This window comes from Artemia franciscana, chromosome 16 (genome assembly GCF_032884065.1).
Source record: "Artemia franciscana chromosome 16, ASM3288406v1, whole genome shotgun sequence".
NCBI lineage: Eukaryota > Metazoa > Arthropoda > Branchiopoda > Anostraca > Artemiidae > Artemia > Artemia franciscana.
Genome location: NC_088878.1, coordinates 37,328,519 through 37,347,339, shown reverse-complemented (window position 1 = coordinate 37,347,339; position 18,821 = coordinate 37,328,519). Strand labels below are relative to the sequence as shown.

General features: G+C 34.6%; 1 protein-coding gene across 2 annotated transcripts in view; it reads right to left on the bottom strand.

Annotated features, from left to right (window-relative positions):
* Positions 1–11,375: 11,375 nt before the first annotated feature.
* Positions 11,376–18,821, bottom strand: part of LOC136037410 (LIM/homeobox protein Lhx3-like) — a 59,897-nt gene continuing 52,451 nt past the window's right edge. The window contains exons 6-7 of one of the 2 annotated variants that reach the window (XM_065720164.1): positions 17,129–17,305; positions 11,376–13,585 (exon numbers count right to left, since the gene is read on the bottom strand). In XM_065720164.1, coding sequence (XP_065576236.1) covers positions 13,416–13,585; positions 17,129–17,305 — 347 coding nt within the window. In that variant the 3' untranslated portion in view covers positions 11,376–13,415. The remainder of the gene's footprint in view (positions 13,586–17,128; positions 17,306–18,821) is intronic. The other variant, XM_065720165.1, reaches the window with a different exon arrangement.

The window sequence follows — 18,821 nt, the reverse complement described above, 5'->3', positions numbered from 1 at the left end:
GGAAATGCATTGTGGTCTTCGGTATCACCTACATCGTACTTTGGGATAGGTTCATGGACGACGTCATCTGTATTTGGAAACACGGATTTGAGTCCTTAAGTCAATTTGTTGATCATTTAAACTGCTTTGATAAAAAAACTACAGTTTAAGTTGATAATAATAATAGATTAAGATTTCTGAATATTCCACGAATTTTAAGAGATAGCCATTCGCTTTGCTCAATATATAGAAAACCTACACTATATCGGTCTTAGCGAACGATTGAGCTGATTACACTACATAAAAATTATATATCGATATCGATATATCGATATAGATATCGATATAGACAATCGATATCTAGATTTTTATTCGTGTTTCAGTGAAGAGAAGAGTTGATTAGTTGACAGGACTTTTGGAATTTGCTTTTTGGAAAACTTTGATTTGGAATTATTGTATGTAACCGCATAGGCAAAAACTTAGCGAATTTGCGTAAATATAGCATTGATAGTTGCTTTGAATCAGTTAAATCATTGGGTAGCTTTCTGAATTATGGGGAAGATCAGAATCGTGACAATTTAGGGAGTGGTGTTTATAGCATTGCTTGCACTGGACTCGGGCTTATCGAACTCGGACTCGTGGAACGGACTCATGACAATTTAGGGTGAGGTGTTTATGTCACTCCTTGTATTGGATCAGTCTCGGACTTATCGGACTCGGACTCGTGGATCAGACTCGTAGGGAGTGGTGTTTAAAGCATTCCTTGTATTTGTGGAAATTCTTACACTGGCTGAAATTACCAACAGTTTGTTGAACGGTTACTGAACAGTCTATCTCATCCCATCATCATCCCTATCATCCATCTCGCAAATCCATCTCATCCTGTCATCTATGAGAGCGGGTTGTTGACCAGCGGGCTGTTGACATATTGACCCGACTATACTGGAAGTAAGTGCCGTGCCTTTAAAAGGTTGGTAAGCGAAAAGGTCTTATCGGTAAAATAGCAAGCTACTAGAATATTTACTTATTCAAAAAAAAACTTTAGTTCATTTTTAATTTGTATCTTTATGATGTATATTTGATGTATATTATGATGTATATTATATATGTTTATGATGATCGCTCATGTTCAAATCGATCCCATCTGTTGGTAGGGGTCTCATTTTAATTAAGATACTACCAGGATCTCAACCAAGATTTTGACTAAAGAAAAGTGTCTTAGTTGTCCATTTATACAGTCAGTGCCTGATCCAATCTCTATGGATATACTACAATCTGTTGAACAGTTTTTTGATGGTTTAAGTATCGTAATTTAATAGATAAGGCTCTACGAACTTTAGACAACCTCCTGAACCTTTCGTTTCAGCTTTGGCAGAACACATTTTCCCCCACCATGATCGTCGCGTGCAATTTGTCAGGGTCACAGCCATTTCTAACCATAGAGGCTTGACTTAATAGGCTATAGAAGCCATTGAAACAAAAAACATGTATTTGCTATTCTTCTTATAAATAGAGATACGAGAAACTTAAATACTGACTCGATCAGCCGGTAACCCAGAATCCGTAGGCAATTTTTCTTCATCCACTTTTCAAAGCGCCCATTCTTTAGAGCCATATTTGACCACACTGTGTCATTACTGTAGCTTCCAATATTCTAATTTTTGTTTGCAGACTTATCTTCCTACTCTTCCAAACCGTTTTTAGCTATGAAAAAATACCATGAGCCTTGGCTATTCTACTTTTAATATCTTCACAGCTCCCACTGTCTTTACTAATAATACTACCAAGGTAAGTGAAGCTACCCACCTGATCAATCTTTTCGTTACCCAATGTCACCTTTTCATCTTCACTTATTCCTAGCCTTAGTGAATTAGTCCTCTTAACATTAATTTTAAACCTATTCTAGCACTCTGAACTCCCAAAACCTCTGAAAGTGCAATATTTCTGCTCTTACTTTCATCTAGGATGCTTAAATCAACATCATAATCTAAGTCCAGGCAAGGTTTTCTTCCCCATTTAATTCCGTGATCTCCCATTGCCTTTTTTGTGCCCCTTAAGACAAAATCCATCAAAATGATCTATGTAATAGGGGATAGAACACAATACTGCTTAATTCCTGATTCAATATGAAACCAACTGCTAACCTCATTTCTTACCTTAACCGCAGCAATGTTATTCTCGTACATGGCACTAATTACTTTAATGTATTTGTCTTGTATACCATACAAGGAAAAAACCTTCACTAAAGTTCTTGTATCAACAGAATGGAACGTTTAATCATAATCTTTAAAACTGAGGACCAAAGTTGTTTGACAGCTCAGGCACTTCTCAATTATTAACCTCTGGGATAATTTGGTCGACACATCGTCTATCTTTTCTAAAACCGTATTGTTCTTCTCTTAAAATTTTGTCTGCAGCATCTCTCAGTCTGAAAATCATCATATTGCAAAGTAAATTGCTACCTAAAGCGACTAGACTAATGGTTTGATAACTATCGCACTCACTCTTATCACCTTTTTATGCAGTGGTTTAATTAAGGTTTAACTAAAATCGTTTGGCATTTCCCCCTTTTTCAAGAATCATATTCATAATCTTGAGTAACTTATTTTCTAACCTCAGAGCTACCATATTAATAAAAACATTTACCACATTATCAGTACCTGGGTCCTTATTATTTTTTAATCCTTATAGTACGGTCGGTAATTCATCCGCACTAAACAAATCTTCCTTCACATCCAAGGTATCACAAACTTTTTCATTTTTCTCTATATCTTTTCCTGAAACTCTATCTCAGCTTTTTCAAAAATAAGCTGAAAATGATAAAGATATTCTTAGCTGACATATATAAGATAAAAAATGCCAAAGAGAATGTTCATATTTTAATTCACTATCAAAAAAAAAATAATTGAAGATAAAACGGGTTTTATTTCTTATAAAGCAGTGACAACAAAATAAAATAAAAACTACACTTTAGCTAACCAAAAAATAAAAATACTCCGAATATTTCGGCCCCACGTCCGGGAGCCTTTCTCAACGGAAAAAAAAACAACAAAAAAGGAGAAAATTACACCCAAAATGAGACACCCCTTGAATAGTTGAGGCACCCAAAAAACACCCATTGAATTACCCGTTTAAAACTATCCAGAGTTTTTCTCTCTTTTTTATCATTTGTTTTTGAATTAATAAAAAGGGAATAGTTGTGGCAAAAGTCAAAGTCATGGTCAATTGTAGAAAAAGCCAAGACAGATTGTCCAATGAAATGGGCATCAAGTACAAGGTTAATTTTAACCCTTTGATTGCCGTTGTTACTGTCTTCCACTTATGCTACACCTCTCATGAATTTTCTAATAGGTCCCACCTCCCCTTCCCTTAACAGAACCAAAATCGAGAGGCTCTGCTGAACCTCTCATCGAGAGGTTATTTGTAGTAAGATCAATATTTGGCCATATTTTCTGTGGAATTTTATACTTATTTTTTTTTCAAGTAAGAAACACCGAACTTTCAGCTCAAGCGTTTAAGCGTTTAATCCAATCCAAGTCATTTAAATTAAAAAAAAAATTAAAATAAGAAATGACTCCAGGATTTTCTTAGGGGGGGGGGGGGGTAAAACGGCTTTGCAAAACGCATCAAAAATTTGTCTAAAAGTATACTAGTTGCTTTTGTACGAGTAGTACCAGGTTTCAGACCCTTAAAAAAGAGCAGTAACTCAGAAGCTATTTCAAGCTCTTGAACATATCTCACGTTGATTTTAGCCTAAAAAATTATACACTGAAAGCTTTCCTAAACATAGCTTTTTCACTGGAAACATATTCTAAGACAAAAAAAACTATTAAACGGTTCTTAAAAGTGCGAAAAAAAAATTGATTTTTTTTTTAAAGTGATTTAAAATTCTGGTCAAAGACAGCAATTAAATACATTCCCTGTGGGAAGAAGCACGTACCCTACTTAGCTATAAGACACTTAAAGTGCCAAGGACATTAAGCCGCCTTTTTCGAAGATTTCATTTGGTTGTTTCAAAATTGCGAAGTTTCTAAGACAGTACGACACTTCCGACAGTGTTGCCATGTCGAACCATGAAAAGAGATAAGCGCAACTAATTTTTTTAATTTGGCAACGCGTTTCACCCGTAAAAATTCAAACATTAGGTATCTGTGGATTCCAAGAGACAACTATGCCTTCAAAAGAAAGCTACATCCTCTTTTGTTGTTTGGTGCTATATGATTTTAGCTTTTTTCTGATTTTTTTACCCACGTTTCTATTTTTCCAATTTGGCACCGCTTACTATCCAAAACTGCGTACCGTCATATGAAGGTCTTTTAAAATAAAAACAATATTAAGTTTCTATTTTTTTTAAGATATATATATGGTTGCGCAAATTTCTGCCAGGACATTTCAAAAACCGGATTTCATTTTCACTGTCTGCGGTACTTTACGGCCAGAAAAGGAGTTGCGCCATCACTAAGTGATGGTTGATTTGGTTGATTTTTCACCAGTTAGTTCAAGTAACTGAATAATTTTTTATTGGATGTGTTTTCCGTCAAAAACTGAGTTTCTGTTTTCCTAATGTTCTAAGATAAATAGGATTTTGTCAGCGTCCACTGGACGATTAAAATAGTATTTGTACTGCCCTTGGTGTTTTAAGAACGATCACCATAATTCCTATTCAAAAAATTACGAATAACAGTCAAGATTTAAAAGATTTTTTGCTGGATTTTTTCTCCGGTGATTTCCAAATAAAAAAGAAAAAAATATTGGCTTCACTTTTTATACAGAAAAAAATTAGAAAAAAAAACAGAAAAAAAATCACTTTTTACAGAAAAATAGATGTTTTGGAAAAAATCGTGTTTTTTTTTAGTTTATTGAATAAAAAAGAATACATAAGAGATGAAAGAGAACTTGTTTGTTTTTGTTGATTCCACCAGTATTACCCTGGGCTCCCATATCTACGATATTCTTGGGGCGAAATATCGTATTTAAAAATCAGACACAAACTTGCATGTTAACGCGATAATTATTATAGGGGATCATATTGGACAGTTTATTTGCGTCAGATCTTAAGTGAAAAAAAAAATTAACGTCAACTTAAAAGTTAATGTAAACAGCCTAAGATTTCCAGATGTCCTTTGTAATGCACAACATCATCAACCTTTTACTTAACTTAGCATAGCCTGGGTAATATAAAAAAGTTCACTGATTTTTTGGTTTTGTCATTAACATTTTTAAGCTGATTTAAAATTTTGCCAATAATAAAATTTTAACATCAACAGGGCCAATTTGAAAAAAAGCGTATTAATTTAGTTTTTTAAATAGCCTAGGAAAAGCCCTACATCTTTTCTTGTTAGGGTAAGGGACTGGGATGCATAAAAAATGTCGATAACGATGATATTTAAAAATAGATGTAAGTGAAAAATAAGTTGGTTTATTCCATTTGTTTTACTTTTTGACTTCCATTCTAGTTTAGAAACAAATTGACTACTGAAAAGTATCACTGTTAGAATGAATCTACCCAGACTAATCTAGATATTTAGTAGCTATGCCCAATAAAGACCTTTTTATGCAGAACCCAGGCTAAACTCTACAAAAGAAAACAAACTGGTTTATATTTTTCAAATTAGGCATAGCTGTCTTAAATGGCCAACTAATCTCACCTTCAAATTCTTTTGGAACTTTGTTCCATAATTTCATTACAAGCAACCTATTCTAATGGCCATTATCAGCTTTTGATTATAGTATTCTACAATTCCTAACTGAAAAAATAATCAATTTTGTCAATATTCATTTTTATCTTGCCTAGCCTATCGGTTTGATGTAATTTGTTCATCAAAATTATCGGAGAATTTGAGATTTACGAACTTGTATGATGTTTTGGATAATTGGATAGATTTAACCAAAATTTACGCACAGCTGCAATATTCGCATATCTGACCGAATAATCGTCTTTTCCTACAAATGATCGTATATATGGGAACCCAGGGTTACGGGGAAAAAGGTTGGTCTCAGAGTTCTCGCACTTCTTTTTTTTCATTAGTATTAACCCCTTTCAACCCCTTTTATTAACCCCTTTTTTGGATGAACTACATCATCTGTAGTCCTTTGCTCCAACACCAAACGATTAAGGGTGAAGGAAAAAATATCCCTAAAACGATTCAGAATATTGGTTGCTTATCACTTTTTTTTTTGTTCAAATTTCGCCTGTCTGATTGTTTCATTTTATTGGCCAATAGGGGGTCAACAATCATTCTGACTGAAGATATTGCTTTACTGTAGCTATAAATATCTGACCAGTGGAGTCACTAGGATTCATTTCCTTTCAAAATTTAAGGGCTAATAAAAATCAGGATTTACCTTAAATGACAAGATACTAACCAAACTGACTTGACAATCTTTGCCTTCATATGAATTGCAGGATTCGACTTCAGATCAGTATTCTAATATCATTAATTCGAAACACAAATCATACAATTGCACGTGGTTTCCCCATGATGTAGCAGTAGCAAGTGCGAATCCAGAATTTTTGTTCGTTGGCATCAAAAGACATCAAAAATTTCTTTGAGTGCATTTTTGTTACTTTTTTACGAGTCAGACATTTGATAAACTAACTCTCACCCTGGATGCAACCTAGGCAGAAAGAAATATATTTCGTCTAAATTTTACAAATTACATAATTTGTAAATTCATAAAAATAATTATGATTTTATAATAAATGTATAAAAATAATAAATGTAAATAATTACATAATTCTTTTCATTTAAAAGCTCAATGTCAAATTAACTTAAATTTACCCCCGGGTTCAAACGTCTTGATTTTTGTCCTATTTTCCCTTCAATATAAATAATTAAAATGAAATCAGTCCTGGAAACGGAAGAAAATACGGCTCAAATCTATACATCTTAAGCTGTTTAGTCATTGTAAGAATCTAAGGACAAAGGTGTACCCCCCCCCCCCCGACACACTCACCCAAAGACAGAACAAGCGGAAACCAGTTTACTGCAGCGCAGCGCGGTATCAGCATTCTTTTGTTCCACTTTTCACGGATCTAGTTAACAGCCTAAGTAATCATAGTTTGAGTTTGTGCAATTTTTATGTACCTTGTAATCAGCTCAATTTTAGTGCTTCTTGGTGTTATGTTGAGTGTGTCAATAAATATGTCTATATCTTTCTTCTTTTGTGAGTTTTGACCCACGTTTCTTTTTTTTATAATTTGGCGCTCGCTAAGACCGACATGTGCAAATGGGTATCTTTCTATTACAAAATAAATCTTTAACTTTGCAACTACTGTCAATCAACTTTATAAAGATACAATATAAGGTTGTGTTATATAAACAAAACTTTTTTTACGCTATCTACATATTATATTTCCGTCTTGATGTTGGTAAGAGATAGCGGCATTCACTAGCGCTATCTATATAATATATTTTTGACCTTGATAATGATGAGATACAGCGGCACTCGCTGGCGCTATCTATATTACATATTTTTGTCCTTGACATTGGTAACGGATAGCGACGTTTACTAACGCTGAATGATATAAGGTATTTTCATGTTTTGCGGATGAAGACGGACAGAAATAACTTTCTAATCGTTTTTTAAGACTAGAAACGCTTTCTGCTTTTTCGGAAAGTTGAATCCAGCCTGATCGTATAAAGCGGAACTGGGAACCATATTTCAGGCGTAATTTTCAAAGAGGCCGAAGAATATGGAGACAGTATATGCAGTATTTACAATCATATATACAGCAATCTTCATCAGTAGAAATACTTAAAATACATTGTATTTCTACTGATGATCATTGCTGTATATGTAATCGAAATATTTGTACCTGACTTTTGTACCTGTTTTCACTGTTTAAATAAATTGACTTATCCCCATTTGAAAATTTATTTGTTTTTAAAACTATAGAATTTACAATTACAAAATTAATTAAATTAACTTAAGTTTCTTAATTCTCATACTGACTTGGCACCAATGCCGAAAGAGCAGACACCATCCATGGCCTCAACTACCCAAGATACTATTATCTTTTATTTGTACTATCAATTTATTAATAGATAGTATTAATCAATTGATTGATTGATTGATCTCCAGGACACCCAGCCCCAACAAACAGATCAACTTTAGGCCTTATTCCTGCCCTACTTTGGAACTGATAAACGGTAGCAGACAATCATAAAAAAGGTTTAGAAAATAATCAAGCTTAATAAACGCATTAAACGTGGGAGCTGTCCTAACTATACGAAAAGGTGATCGAGTCTGTTATTTTGAAGTTCTTAGCATTGTATAATCTTTCTCGTTCTTCATTTTGGTAGTCGTTTCGTTTTTCATTTGTTTTCTTTTTATATTTTTTCACCTCATTTTTCTTTTTGTAGCTTATAAACAAATTATTCTTATTAATATTTTAAAGGCCTAATATTTACCTTTTAATATTTTTATGCATTTTTACAAACTTCACTTTTCTGTACCGAACATGGGAATCGATCTCTGCAATCGAATTTAATGTTGACCTTTTTCCATTTTTCACTTAGTTGATTGTTTTTTTTTCAGTTTGGTTTCTCTTACTCTTTATATTTTACTTCTACATTTTCTTCTGTCTTTTGTTGCGGGCTATAAGTAAATTATTATTCCTATTATTATTATTGTATTTGAATATTTTTATACCTTTTACGTACTAAAAATGTCCAAATATGGAAAACAAACTCTCAATTTGACTTTACATTTTTGTTCTTCACCTTCACGTTTCCTTTTCTTCGCCACGTTGATTGTTTCGTTTTTCAATTTGGTTTTATCTTTCTCTTTTTATTTTACTACTACAGTTTAACCGTCCTTTACTCTTTTACTAGTATAGTTTACTTACTGGGTAATAAATAAACTATTATTATTATTAGAATGGGGGAAAAAAATCAAGCTTGGAAAAAAAACAACTTAGGATTGATTACTAGTCTAGCCTGTCTCTGAGGATATTCCTAGGAACCAACAATATAATTATCACGCTGTAAGAAATATCGTTTCCTTTAAGTCTAAAGGCCTTATCTCACTTTAGATGCCTTACAAGCGGAAGGGGTGGTAGATAAGCTTATTAATGAGGCTTAGGTGAGGAATAAAAGAATTCGGTTTGAGTAGGTTGTTGTTTAAATGGATATCTCAGTTTAAATTTGAAGAAACTGCCAGGATTAGTCGTATCAGGAAGACGGCAGGTATACGAAAAGGAGTGGAGTAAAGACAGGGGAGCGATGATTTACAGGAACTATTTGTCGTTATTAGGGCTTTAGGTGGTATGACCTCACACCTCCGAGACAATTGACAAAACCGCTTAGTAAGCTATCCTCAAAGGGAGTATCAGAAAGACAATATAGATTAGGTGGATGAAAGTATACTGAAACTAAAGCAGTACCCAGGGTGGAGGGTTTGGGAGTTTGACCCTTCCCCCGAAATGTTTGTCTGACACGACAAAATGTAAAAAATACATATAAACAAATTAATGAGGTGTTTTTAAAGTTTCTGTGAATCCTCCCTCAACCCTCCCCCCCAAAAAAAAAACAACCCACTCTGAACAAAAGGCCTGGATATGGCTCTGACTGGAATATAGATTCCTCAGCTGATTCTTTATTTTAGGACAGCTTAGCAAACCGTTTTGTCGATTATTTCAGAAGCGTCAAAATGTTGAATATGACCTTTGGGCATGGCAGCAGAAATGTTAGCAGTCATGGATTCCTTAACAATGTTTGAGGTGCAAAAAACAGTTAAGCTAATTTGCTGCAACAAAATTTTTTCTAAGCAAAAGAACTGTTTGTTAAACTGCTCTCAAAGGGAGTATCGACAAGACAAAGTAGATCAAGAGGATGAACTGGGACATCCATTACTCTGCTGATTCTCCCTTTGAGAACAGCTTAGTAACGGGTTTTGTCAATTATCTAAGAAGCGTAAAAATATCACATAAGACCTTTGGACGTGACAGCAGCAAAATTACCAGTGGTAGATTCCTTACCGACCTTACCTTGAGAAGGTAAAATGGGATTTTTCTTTGTGTTCAAGGTGAAGGGCTGTAATTGTCCTACTAAATGTTTTCGGCCATGCTGATTCTAATGGTGTGCTTTTTATTTCTATCTGACGCCATTTTCAAGGGGTTTCAGGCTTACCTTACCTTATCAGTACAGAGAACAGTTACGTTGCTTTCCTGCTTTTTCAGTTTTTGAGAATTCTCAAAACAAATTCTCAAAACAAATTTCCAACAATGATTCACTTTGTTAAAGAAGAGTCTCTAATGGTAGCAAACAGGCTCCGTTAGTACTACTATTAGTACTACTAACAACTCACTGCAGTACCAAGCCACCTGAGGCCATTATAGCTACGCACGCTCATCCTCAATCCCAATTTATTCAAAACGACTTTCTTTACATCCTCTCAGGAAGCTCCCATTTCCCTTAAATCTTTCTTTACGACATCTTCCCACTCCAGCTGCTGAAGACGTGATTTCGGTTTAACTCTAGTTGGTTGGCCATAGGGACAATCTTTTGCAATCTGTCACCCTTCATCTTCAGAACGTGCCCTAGCCATTTCAACCCTTCTCTCATTATAGTCTTAGAAAGCAGGACTGAACCACACTTTTCGTACAGCCTACTCTTTGAAATATGGTCAGTCAATCGGGAAGCCAAAACAATCCGTAGACAATTTCTCTGAAAAATATCTAGAAAATTTTCATCTGTTTTTTGAAGTGCCCTTTTTCGCTAACAAAAACGCAATCGCCTGTATAATTTTTGGCAAACAGATTTTGCGGATGGCGGAAAAACGGTATATGTCTGACTATTTTTGGTTTATTTTTGGTGACTATTTTGGTAGTCGGCAGGCAAGGTAGAACCTCCAACAGGTTGACACCACCGTGAATTAGTATAAGAGGGTTGACTCTAGTTCAGCATTGTGGAGTGACATGCATAAGAGGAAAATTTTCAAATAAGTCAACCCGTAGTCAACCCCGCGTGTGTTCCCCTGGGAGAACCTCCAACAGGTTGACTCTAATTCGGCATTGTGGAGTGACATGCCTGCCCGGAGAGGTGTAGCACAAATGGGAGAGAGTAACAACGGCAATCAAAGGGGTCAAATTCACCTTGACTGGGATGCCCACTTAATTGGATAATCTGTCTTGGTTTTTTTCTACAATTGGCCATGACTTTGACTTTTCTCACAACTATTCCCTTTCTTTTTTTTATTCAAAAATCAACGGAAAATTAAAAATTTTTGGTTTAGAAAAGTCTACCGACTTTCGGTCATTTTCTAGTTTTCCTTTGAACAGCATCACCGTAAAATCTATTCTAAATCCAAGGTGGTTGTAATATGTCCGATATACAATCACGCAAAAAAAGCGATTAATTACCCTAGATAAATAAATAAAAGTTAAATAAATATACAACATTTGATTTTTATTAAACATCCTTACAAGTCCAAAGTATTTCTGACTCATATTGACTAGAACAAGTACTTTATTCATAACATGTAAAAAAAAACAGTATCGCACAAGGAACAATCACATGCGCATTATCGTTTGCGCATGAGGGGTATCCCAATCAGTCAACTAAAATAACAGACAAAGATCTCTACAAAGAGTATAGAGAACCCATAAGAAGGGAGCCAAAGAGCAATGGAAACTATAAGAATGGAACCTTCCACGATATAACACGGAGATAGGAGTTGAAAACTACTAGCGCCAGACGCAGCTTAGTGGCTGGCAAAACCATTAAAATGTCTTTAAATAAGTAGAAAAAATTCAAGTCGAACTGGATAATTGGTAAATGCCTGACCAAATAGTATTGAAAACTCACAGTTTCCCATGTTCTTTGGGTCTGGTCTGTATATTTATATCACATAAAGGTGAAGTCTCTGTGTATGTCTTAAAAGTATTAATAAGTCTTAAAAGTAACTGTATAAGTATTTAGCTGTTTAGGGTAGGCTAACGTATTGTTTAAAAGACATATATAGGCCTAGCTTATTTGTCTATGATGGCAAAGGGTTATGCCTAATTGCCTTGTTAACATAATTAGGCGTAGTACATATTACTAGGCCTAGGTCTGATGAGGGCAAATCATGGCTAATTAATGAGGCTTAAAAAATGCCAAATTTCGCCAGACGCTAGATGGCGTGGTCATTTTTTTTAACTAGCGCCACTTTCCACTCTTATGAGTTACCAATACTCTTTGAGGGGAGCTTTGGTACTGTTGATTTTAACACCGAGTAATTGCTACTCATTCTTGATAGTGCAGTGTTGCCAAAAAACAAGAAAAATTTCAAGCAAGTTAAGAAAAATTTACAGAACTATAAATACCTTAAAAATTGGGAATTCAATTTATGATGAAAAAGACGTTCTCGTGCAGTTATATTTTTTGATGGTAGCAGTGCCAAACTTATGCTGTTTTATTTAATTTTTGTTGAATCCTTATTTGTGACAAAATTTTTCTGATTTGTAAATCTCAAAAATTTTGCTTTAGTTTAGTTGAAACCAATCAATGTGTTATTGCGTTGCAAAACATTTTTTTTAGCTTCAAGGAGGAAGTTTCGTGGTTTTTCTGTCTTAAGATTGCTTCTAGTTAACTGTAGGGGTACTGATTGGGAGGAGGTAAACTAAAAAAAAATATGTTTTATTAATAATTATCATAACCCACACGAATTGGGAGTATTGTCTACCCAATTTCTGAACGTACCCGTTTACACCATAAAACCATTTCAACCTATGGATTGTTGAAGATAGTTGAAAGATAGCGGACACTACGAAAAAACAAAACGGCTAAAAAACATTTACAGTGGCTAAAAGAAATTGCCATAACTAGAGATCAAGGAATCAGTGATTTTGAGATCAATGTAAAATTTTCATCTTATCATTTTTGTATTTAATTATATTATTATCAGAAGAAAATATGCACCATGCACTTATATGAATTATAATATTATTTTGTTATTATTACAGTATTTCCAATTTAAATAATTATTAGTAATGCTTATACGATAATTTATAATAATACGACATTTAAAAATTAATACGATTTATAAAACAATTTGAAGGAATTATTTTTGGTTAAAATCGAGCAACAATACTAAACTAAAGGATAAATATGGGGTATGACTTTGCACCAGATGTTTACACCAGGTCTAGATGCTCATGATTAGTACCAGACGTTAGACGTCACCCTTAACTATATAAAGCCTCCAGATAAACTTAAAAAACCTCAGTTTTGTTGGTTTACGTAGAAACACGGAAAAAAAAAATCGAGGAGCAGAGTTTGTAATGCCCCGAGTTTACTGTTTTTGTGCTGTCTTTAAATATGATAAATTTCATGAAATTCTCAACTTCATTGAACTTCATATGGTGAACATCATGCTGTAGATGTAACAGTCGAATAAATATTTTCATTCAGAAAATACAAACAGTTAACATTCACCGTCAGGTCACATGTTCAAAAATGACTTTGTGTATCCCCATCCCCTATCCAAGAGTCAGGTGAAGGTGGGAAGTCTGGATAGCTGGATCGACTTGAAACACTGCTTGAGCTTGACATTTCATTAGTCGGTTTGTTATGAGGGGGAAGTGTCAGCCGATGACCAATGCCAATCCCAGGAATATGTCCTGAAAATAAGAAAATAAACATCTTTCAAAATAAAAACAAAATGAAGCAATATGAAATGTTAAATTTTTTTCTTTTAAACAAAGCAAACACAAGTAAATATTTTCGGTGTGGAATCTGATTTAGACTACTTCCAGATATCAGCATTCAGAAATTTCAAAATGTTCAACAAATCTTTATTTTTAATGAAAACTTTATTTTTGGTGTAGAACTATTAATTAAATAATTCACCGTTTTCTGGGTAGCTAAAATCGTATCATACTCTTTGTACCTGAGCTGATACTCGTTGGGATCCATAATTAGGGTAGCATTTTATAATTGGGACCCAAAAGCCTATAAAAATTTTAGATTCCAATGAGTACTGAAATATAATACCGAAAATTGATTCGTTTTCGGTCGTAAATATTAAGGCATTTAGCCCTTTTTATGTAACGAAAAAGGTTGCGCACTAGTAGCGCAACCAATTCGATCATTAAACTTAATTCGATCATTAAACTTAATTCGACAAAACTTAATTCGATCATTTTGTGCAGTAAACCAATGAATACCAACCAAATAGGACAAAAAGCAAGAGTATCCGAATAGCAAATGGGTCTAAGAACAACTAAAAACCTATCTATATATTCCCATAATCTACATAATCTACTGGTAGATTACGGCTTTACTGCTGTGGTGACAAACTTTTTAAGTCAAGTGAAGCTCTATATTCCAGTAAACCAGGGAAATTCCTAGAAACTAGGGGTAATTTTCATTCAACTGATAAAGTTAGAAAATAGAAATTTTTCACTTTCACTCAATGAAAGAGGAACCCAGGAAAAAGTTGTTAAAAAAATTTATTTTTAGAGGCGCTTACTCATGTGGAGCCGTTCCCATAACAGAGTGGATTGGTCAAAGCCATCTTTCGACTCTACAAGCGAATTTATAAACTAGGTAAAGCGTCTATTGGACATTAATGGTGGAGGTATTTGGGACATTTCCTCCATGTGGACCAGCATAGACTCCAAAAGGTCACTTTTCATTGGGAACTGCCAGACAGTCAGGGCAATGGAAGACCCAGAAATGCCTTGTGACAGGCCTACCAGGTAGATCTACACAACCTCGACAAGCTTGGAAGGACATCACTGTAGCAGTAAACTTGAGGATTTTCTCGGATTTTTTCTGTTTTTTTTGGTGGTGGGGGAGGGGGTCGGGGGGGGGGGGGGTTTATACGGGAGGATCTTTCCATAGAGGAATTTATCATGGGGGAAGAGAACTTCGATGAAGGAAGAGCTGGATTTTTCAGCATTATTTATTAAAAAACGAGTTTTCTTTTCAACCGAAAGTAAGCAGCAACATGACAACTTAAAACGAACAGAAATTATTACGTATATAAGGGGGTTCTTTCCCTCCCCAATACCTCGCTCTTTAGGCTAAAGTATTTTTACTAATTTCAAAAGATCTATTTGTTCCAGTTATACGGTCTTTGTGATTCAGGGGTCATTCTTAAAGAAATAGAGCAAAGTTTGAACTTCAGTGTAAAGAGCGAAGTATTTGAGGGGCGAACCCCCTCATATATGTAATAAAAATAAACAGATATAGAAGTTCGTTACGTAAGTTAATTCGTATGTTACTTATATTTATTACTAATAGAAACGTTCGTAAATAAAATTAAAGTTCTAGTGCAGTCCTTTTCGAGCAACCAAAACAATTGGAGGGCAACTAGATCCCCTTCCCCGTGCCTTTTTCTCAAAAGCATCCGATCAAAATTTTGAGAAAGCCATTTAGCCAAAAAAGCAAAAATTAATGTAGAAACCTCTTTAAATTATTCATTTACATTGAGCCAAAATAAAAACCTGTATTAATTCAATCACGTTCAAAAATAAAATATTTTTTAAAACTGAAAGTAAGGAGCGACATTAAAACTTAAAACCAACAAAAATAATTCCATATATGAAAGGGGCTGCTCCCTCCTCAACGCCCCGATCTTTACGCTAAAGTTTGACTCTTTGTCACAGTTCTGCTTTTTAAAACAATAAAAAACTTTAGCGTAAAGAGTGGGGCATTGAGAAGGGAACAGCCCCTTTCATATATGGAATAATTTTTGTTTGTTTTGAGTTTTAATGTCTCTCCTTACTCTCAATTAAAACAGATTTTATTTAATGAAAACTAGGATGAATAAGCTTCCTCAATAACCTACAAAGAAAGAACTTTATTTGTGCTTTGCTAAAAACTAAGTTCAAGAAAATCAAAAAAACTTTCCTTCCTCCCTCAGGATTTGGAAAAGATATTTTGTCACATTTTTGGATACAGCTTTATATAGACTATCCGTACTATGTGTCATTGCATGCACTGCTAAGCAAAACTTTTAATATTAACAATACATTTAATAGTGACGAAGACCACACTGCCTTTCCATATATTCAATAAAAAAAAACAAGTTTTTTTTTAAATGAAAGTAAGGAGCAACATTAAAACTTAAAACGAACAGAAATTACTCCGTATATGAAAGGGGCTTTTCCTCCTCAACGCCCCACTCCTTACGCTAAAGTTTGACTCTTTTTCTTAACTCTATTTTTAGAACAGTAAGAAACTTCGGCGTAAAGAGCTGGGCGTTGAGGAGTGCAAACAACACTCTTTGGGCGGTTTTAAGTGAATCAAGAGAGACCAAAACGGCTGTGATAAATAAAAGTGCTACAAAAACCATTTTGGTCGAAAATGAGATATATATGCATTATTAATAAACTAAGCATTCGTGGAATCGAATCCTGCAGTCAGAACTGTCTTATATTGTACCATTACGAAGATAAAAAGAGATATAAGCGTCTAAGTGGCCTATGTCTCTTTTTTGTCAAGTCCTGTTGCAATTTAGAATGACAGAAGAAGGATTATCTTACTGAGCTATAACATGTGGACCCGGCATTTGTCTCATTTTTTGCCAAGCAAAAAGGAGACACGCGCCATTAGTGAAATAATTTTGAATTTACTTGAAATACTTGAATTTAATTTCTACTGGTGAAAAGAGCATAAAAAGGCAGGTTTAGAATATGTTCCCTTCATATCCATTAGCCTCATCCTTCAGAGCGGTCACCGCTGACAAACTTTTATTCCATTTTTGGCTCTCCTGGAAAGTTACAAAAATGGCATGTGTCGCAATTTTTTTTATCAGAACACCAAGCTAATTTCTGTGCCTTTCAAGTCTGATTTCATTGTCGGATGTTAATTATCTTCGTTTTTGCTTTTATTTCTTTGTTGTTGCAATTTTTAGTTTGCATAAAGTTCTACTTCTTGTAATAGTTAATTTCTGGTTATTTTATGTTTAAAATCACCCTTTACTTTCATTAGGAAATTTTTTTTTTTAAATTAGTCTTGTAGTAAAGAGGATTTTCAAAGTAGAGAAGTTTCGTTCGTAAAAAAGAAAATTCCAAAAAACTAATGATGACTTTGTGTATAAGAATTGAATACCCGTGATTCAGACAAGTGAAGTAGCTAATTTGATCTGGCTTTTACTTTTCTGAATTAATGTGAAAGTCCATGCCTAATGCTTGGCTTTCTGGATAAATACTCACCGAGACTGGCATATGCCCCGAGGCCATCTCTGTAGAAGCTGGAGAGGAAGCCCGGATGTCCAGGTGTTGGTGTTTCTCCCTCATTGAGGAAAGGGGAGTTACCAGAGTGATGTTGATTAGTATCAATGCTTGCCATTGATAAAGAACTACAATATCCAGGACCAACCCCCGTTATTTCTGTAAAACAAATATCGTTAGTTAGGGGTTTCGGAGCCACATTCATCTGGCCGAAAATAAAATCTGGATTAAGGGAACCTTTCAAAGCTCATCAGTTTGAATTAACAATGCCCTAGCCAATAAGATTAAGCAATTAGTAACACAAAAATATTTTTCTATAGCTCTATATCAACCCCAGCCCCATATAATTTATTTTTGAAGCCTATTGAAGTGAAGACTGAAGGTGAAAAAAAAAATATTGGCAAGATTTCTTTCCATATTCCAATTTTCTTAGGTTTACAGAGCTCAAACAGAAAAATACTATTGTTCAGAACTGGTATTCATGGATGATTTTTTAACAATCCAAAAAGACATATTAAAAACAATGGTGCGTTTAAAAAACAATGCTTAAGAAAAGTTTTAATCCCTGAATTCTCAGTTTTAATCTGAAATATAACTGGACTTAAACTTATAAGAACGCCTTCGTATAATTAAAAAACTCTTAATAAATTATACGTTCAAAAGAGTATTTTTACACAAATTGAAAACTTGACCATATTCATTTATGTGTGTCGTTCCGATTTAGGATTAAATAAAAAAAGACAAGTTTTTTTTTTTTAAACTGAATGTAAGGAGCGACATAAAAACTTAAAACGAACAGAAATTACTCTGTGCATGAAAGGGGCTGTTCCCTCCTCAACGCCCCGTTATTTACGCTAAAATTTTATTCTTTCTCACAATTCTACTTTCAAACAGTTCGTGGTAACGAACTGTAGTAAGGAGCGACCCGGCTCAATAGTAGCCAAAGTTCTAAAAAATTGAATTTTGATATCAATAGCTACATCAAAAGAGTCGCATTTTAATGCTGATTTTAAATATAGAAGTTTCATCAAGTTTAGTCTTACCCATCAAAAGTTACGAGCCTGAGAAAATTTGCCTTATTTAAGAAAATAGGGGGAAACACCCCCTAAAAGTCGTAGAATCTTAACGAAAATGACACCATCAGATTCAGCGTATCCGAGAACCGTACTGTAGACGTTTCAAGCTCCTATCTACAAAAATGTGGAGTTTTGTATTTTTTGCCAGAAGACAAATCACGGGTGCGTGTTAATTTTTTTTTTTTTTTTTTTTCCCAGGGGTCATCGTATCGACCAAGTGGTCCTAGAATGTCGCAAGAGGGCTCTTTTTAACGGAAAAGTAAAGTTCTAGTGCCCTTTTTAAGTGACCAAAAAAATTGGAGGGCATCTAGGCCCCCTCCCACGCTCATTTATTTCCCAAAGTCAACGGATCAAAATTTTGAGATAGCCATATTGTTCAACATAGTCGAAAACCATAATAACTATGTCTTTGGGGATGACTTACTCCCCCACAATCCCTGGGGGAGGGGCTGCAAGTTACAAACTTTGACCAGTGTTTACATATAGTAATGGTTATTGGAAAGTGTACAGACGTTTTCATGGGGATTTTATTTTGTTTGGGGGTGGGGCTGAGGGGAGGGGGTTATGTTGGAGGATCTTTCCTTGGAGGAATCTGTCAT